The following is a 5439-nucleotide window of genomic DNA, read 5'->3' as shown; positions in this document are numbered from 1 at the left end:
GCGGCGGCTCAGCAGCAGGAGCGGCCGCCGCAGCAGGGCGGCGGCGAGGACGGGGCAGAGCCCGCGCCCGCTGCGGGGCCCGGCGGCGACGAGGGCCCCGGGGCGCGGCAGGCGAGCGGCGGTGGCGGCGCGGCAGCCGCCGGGGGCGAGGGCGGGGGTGGTGCCGAGGGCGACGGCGAGGGCGACGGGGCGCCGGTGGTGTATGAGGACTTCAACCCGCTGCGGCTGGCGCAGTGCGCGGGGGAGTCTGTCCTGGAATTTCCCTCCTTTGACGACGCATTGGACGAGTTTTACTCGAAGGTGGGGCTTTGATCCCGCTGCTCAGGCGTCCTGGTAGGGTGGCTTGCTGTGGCGTCCTGGTAGGGTGGCTTGCTGTGTATCTTAGGGGTCGCCACGTCATCAACTGTTGGGGGATCTGCGAGGTTGGGTAAGCTGCCGGCGTGGTCGCTGGACAGAATTGACCCGTGATCGCTCCTGCTTTGACCAGCGGCGCGCTCGCCGCGCAGCGGGGCGACACAGCGGGGCCTCGGCGCCGGTCAGGGCGCGCCGGTCCCGCGGCACGCACGCTCCTGGGCCCTTGGCTGTTCGTGCGGTGCCCCCGGCGGCGCAGCATATCGCCAGGCCCTCCTCTGCCCCAGCAATTCCTCCTATGCCTGGCTCTCGCCCATATATATATACAATATATATATATATACACATATATATATGCGCGCCATGTATATATCCGCGCACCGACCCGCGCGCCTGTTCTGCCTCCCCCCCCCCCTAGATCGAGGGCCAGCGCGTGGACGTGGCCAAGGCTGACGCGGAGAAGGCGGCCGTGGGCAAGCTGGAGCGCGTGAAGCAGGACCAGGTGGGGTGGCAGAAGGGTCATTGCTTGCTGATACGTATACACATATGTGTACCACTACATTTATGTGTATGTATCCACATTTCTGTATGTTGACTTTATGGCCGACTGATGGATCGAGCCTTGCCTCCGGGTTGACCAGGCGGGCTGACGCGCACGGCACGGCAAGCTGCCTGCGGCACGGCGAGGCAGGGGCCCTGCAATGTGGGACTGTGCGCTGGGGAGCGAGCAGGGGTCTTAATTGCAGCAATGACGGAACTCCTTAGCTGCGCACGCTCAAGCCTCATACCCCGGCCCCTCGTCCCTCGCACCGGGCCCCTTCCTCAACCCCTCCCCCGCCTCCTGCCGGCCCCCCAACCAATGACCGAAACCGGCTCTTTCGCCGCCAGGGGGCGCGTGTCGCGGCCCTGGAGTCTGAGGCGTCGGAGGCGGAGCTGAGGGCCACCCTCATCGAGTACAACCTGGGAGAGGTGGACGCCGCCATAGACGCCGTCAACGCCGCCGTCGCGTCCGGTGAGGGGCTGGCGCGCGGTCGCGGCCGCACCCCCGGGGATGTTGCCGGGCGGCCGCAGGCGCCCCCCGCACGGCTGGCACTGCGGTGCGGTGGGGCCTGCCTGGGCTTTATCGTCATGGGGAGTTTGCTGCGCCCTCATGTGCCCCCTTTGGGTCCTGTCGCATCTCAAGTCATCATGCCTTATCGGCCTTTGCAGGGTCAACCCTGCACGCAGCTGACATTACATGCGGGGGTGCGACTTGACCCCCCTCCAAACACACTGACATTCATGCATTGTCAAACACACACACAATTACAATTGCACACACACGCACACACGCACACACGCACATACACGCGCCCATGCGCACACCCCAGGCATGGACTGGCGCGAGCTTGACGCCATGATCCGTGAGGAGCGGCGCGCGGGCAACCCCGTGGCGGGCCTGATCCACAGCCTCCAGCTGGACAGCAACAGGGTGACCCTGCTGCTGCAGAACAACCTGGACGAGGAGGTGGGGCGGGGGTGGGGGAGATAGCTGGATTTCCGGGGAATAGGTGTTCGTTTTGTGTGATTGTAGTTAGTGTGCGTATATGTGAGAGTGTGTGTGTGTGTTGTGTTGGAGTGTGACTGTGTGTGTGTTGTGTTTGAGTGTGTGTGTGTGTTTGAGTGTGTGTGTGTGTGTATGCTGCAGAACAACCTGGATGAGGGGGTGGGGGGGACACAGTGACTTCTAGGGGGAAGCAATGAGAGTGTGTGTATTTATGCGTGTGAGAGTGTGTACGTGCGTGTGTGTCTATATGTGTGTGTGTGTGTGTGTGTGTGCACGCGCCTGTGAGTGATTCTGCGTGCTTGTGTGACTGTGCATGTGAGGACGTGAATGCATGTGTGAAAAAACACGTTGTAAGGAAGGTGTTCACGGGGAGGATTTGAAGATGTTTGTGTGTGTGTAAATTGCATCTGCGCATCCGCGCGAGTGCGCGAGCGTGCGCCATCGCGGGCCGTCCGCCGCCTCGGCATTGCTCTGCGGCCGCAAACCGCCACCTCAGTGCCGGCACAACAACAACGCCTCGCCCGACCCCACCCTCGCACGCTGCGGCAACTCACCCCTGCCTCCCTCACGCATTGGGCCCACACCGCGTCATGAATTCAAAAGGATGACAGCGAGGAGGCCCAGACGCGGCCGGCCACCAAGGTGCCCGTGGACCTCTCCCTCTCGGCATACGCCAACGCGCGGCAGGTGGGGCGCACAGGCCCGCTGCCTGCTCATGCTTCCTTTATACGCCAGGGCGGGGTTCTTAGCGCGGCTGGGGTGGAGCTGCCGGGTGGGAGGGACAGGGGGCGGGGGCACGGGTGCAGGCCCCCAGTGCCTGTCTTGGAGGGTCGATATCCTGCAATTGTGTTTGCCCAAGGGGCCGCGCAGCGTGGAGCGGCGCTGCAGGCGTGTCGCTTTGCCAAAGGAGGCGTCAGGGCAAGCCCCTGCCCTGCTCGGTTCTGCGCCCCTCCGATCCTGACATGCGGTTTCATTCCACTCTCAATCCCCGTGTATCCCTTTGCGCTTCCACCACATCGTGCGGCCCGCAGCCCCAAGCACTCCCAGCCGCCTTGTCACCCCCTTGTGTTCCCATCACACTGCACGACCCATCGCCACCCCACCGCCGCGCCGCCCCCAAACAGCACCATGAGTCCCGCAAGCGCCAGCTGCAGAAGCGCGACAAGACGCTGGCCGCCAACGAGGCCGCGTTCAAGGCCGCGGAGAAGAAGGCGGCGGCGCAGCTCGCCAACCTCCGCAACAACGCCTCCACGGCACAGGTGCGGCGGGCGGGCCTCTGGGTTGAGTCGCCACGTGTTTTTCCAGTATGAACCGGCAGTCAGAGGGTCGGGCTCCCGCGATCTGCAGGTCTGCTTTGAGTCCCAGGCGCCCTCTGCTTTGGTGGCTCGCGGTGTGGCAAGTCGGCCCCAGCTCGCATTTGCCTTGAGAATTGCGAGATCTACGACTCAACCCAACCGATCTTCACGCCGTGAACTTGCCAGGTGGTGCGCAAGGCGGCATGGTACGAGCGGTTCCACTGGTTCGTGTCCAGCGAGAACTACTTAGTCATCAGCGGGCGCGACGCGCAGCAGAATGAAATGATCGTGAAGCGGTACTTCAGGTGCGGGGTGACGTCACGGTGATGTCACGGCGACGCGACAGTGACGTCACGGCGACACTGCGGGGTTTTGCCTGACCGGCATGACTAACCTCGCGGCTCTGCAAAGCGGGGACCGTCGTGTCGCCCCTCCCGCCGCCCGGCTCACGGACCAGTGTTTTAGATGCCCCCGGCGGTCGGAAACCCTGGCCCCCTTTGTTGCCAGCCGGCCCTCAGGCCCCGGTCCCGCTCTGAAAGAGCTGCAACGGCGCAATCTCTGCGTCGCCGTCGCTTTCCGAAACCTCAGCACCTCGCATCAACCTTCGCACACGCCTCACATCACAATCGTCGGTGGATCTTCGAGCCAGTTTGACCCCTTATCCTGAAACCTTTGCCCAGCTTTTGAATTGTCTTCCATTATTCTAAACCGCTGCCGCAGGAAGGGCGACGCCTACGTTCACGCGGAGCTTCATGGCGCCAGCTCCACCGTGGTCCGCAACAACGACCCCTCCAAGCCGCTGCCGCCCCTCACGCTGCAGCAGGCGGGCTGCGCGTGCGTGTGTCGCAGCAGGGCGTGGGACCAGAAGGTCGTCACCAGCGCCTACTGGGTGCACCACCACCAGGTGTGGGGTGTGTGTGGGGGGCGGGGGTGAGGTGCTGTTCTTCGGGCGTGCGTGCGCCTCTGCGGGTGTGTCCGCATATGTGTGTATGTGTGTGTACGTGTGTGTGTGTGTGTGTGTGTGTGTGGTTGTGTCTCGGTAAGAGAGGAAGGGGAGAGAGAGATTGTTTGTGTGTGTGTGTGTGTGCGCGCGTGTGTGTGTGTGTGTGTGTGTGTTGAACACATGCATGTGCATGTGCGTTCGAGCGAGTGCTTCCGCAAACGTATGGGCAATGACTTTTGAAAACTTTAGTGTTTTTCCAGCCTGTTCGTACCCTGGTGCTTTCTTCTTGTGGTGTGTCACAGCCGCGGCCTGTCGTCCGCACCTCTTAACGAATCCTGTAAGTCGCAGCCTCTTACGGCAGCTTAGAACTGCACTTCTTAACGCTAAGCACACCCGCCGGCCCCCCTCGCCACCCACCCCCAGGTCTCCAAGGCGGCCCCCACCGGGGAGTACCTGCCCACCGGTAGTTTTATGATCCGCGGCAAGAAGAACTACCTCCCGCCGCAGCCGCTCGTGTTTGGGTTCGGCTTCATGTTCAAGGTGGGGGGCGATTTTGTATTATGGCGTGTTTATTTTTTGCCACTTGAAAGTAGTCATGTGCACTGCCGGTATGAGGCGGGGTCGGATTTTTTTTAGGGTGGGCAAGGGAGTGTGTGGCAGGCGTTGTCGCACAAGACGAGGCCGGGGCTGCGGCGTGCAGGGGCGAGGCACGCCGCCCTGTGCACGTCCTGCTGCTGGACGGACTCCTGCCCTGCTTCCCGGCCCCCACGTTTCGACGCCCCTCGCTGGGCAGAGCAGAGGCTCCCCTTTCTCGCCTCGTCGCACGCCGCCCGCCTTCTACCCGCAAGTTGCCTGACAATTGCAACACCAGCACCGCCGCACTCGATTTGTCCACCTATGCAGCTGGACGAGTCGTGCATCGGCCACCACGTCGGGGAGCGGGCCGTACGCGGGGCGCTGGAAGGCGAAGAGGCGGAGACGGCCGCGGCCTTCGCCCGTTACGGCGCCTCCGTCCCCGCGGGCCTCGCTGAACCCGGGCGGCACGGCGGCGGCGGCGGCGGCGAGGGGGAGGAGGAGGAGGAGGAAGGGCAGGAGGGCAGGGACCAGGGAGGTAGTGCGGCAGGCCTGGAGGGCGGCGGCAGCAGCGCGCTGGATCGGTTTTTGGAGGGAGGCGTGGACGTGCTCGCGTCCGGCGCGTCCTTAAAGCGGTACGGGCTCGAGAACCCCTCCACCAGCGGCGGCGGCGGCCGCGGGGGCGGCGATGGGGGTACTGGCGGGCCGCCGCAAAGGGGCGGGGGCGTGGG

At 64.2% G+C, this 5439-nt stretch overlaps 1 protein-coding gene across 1 annotated transcript in view; it reads left to right on the top strand.

Moving 5' to 3' along the window:
• The window catches only part of MNEG_13027 (hypothetical protein), a gene marked incomplete at both ends in the record, with an annotated part of 5890 nt that extends 899 nt beyond the window's left edge, over positions 1-4991 (top strand). The window contains 10 exons of the mRNA XM_014038501.1: positions 13-300; positions 770-853; positions 1240-1363; positions 1722-1858; positions 2501-2584; positions 3022-3156; positions 3379-3497; positions 3913-4096; positions 4559-4675; positions 4929-4991. Of these exons, the coding sequence (XP_013893955.1) occupies positions 13-300; positions 770-853; positions 1240-1363; positions 1722-1858; positions 2501-2584; positions 3022-3156; positions 3379-3497; positions 3913-4096; positions 4559-4675; positions 4929-4991 (1335 nt within the window). The remainder of the gene's footprint in view (positions 1-12; positions 301-769; positions 854-1239; positions 1364-1721; positions 1859-2500; positions 2585-3021; positions 3157-3378; positions 3498-3912; positions 4097-4558; positions 4676-4928) is intronic.
• Between the last annotated feature and the right edge of the window lie 448 nt (positions 4992-5439).

Source organism: Monoraphidium neglectum (genome assembly GCF_000611645.1).
Source record: "Monoraphidium neglectum strain SAG 48.87 unplaced genomic scaffold scaffold03580, whole genome shotgun sequence".
Classification (NCBI taxonomy): Eukaryota; Viridiplantae; Chlorophyta; class Chlorophyceae; order Sphaeropleales; family Selenastraceae; genus Monoraphidium; species Monoraphidium neglectum.
This window is presented reverse-complemented; position numbering and strand designations above follow the sequence as displayed.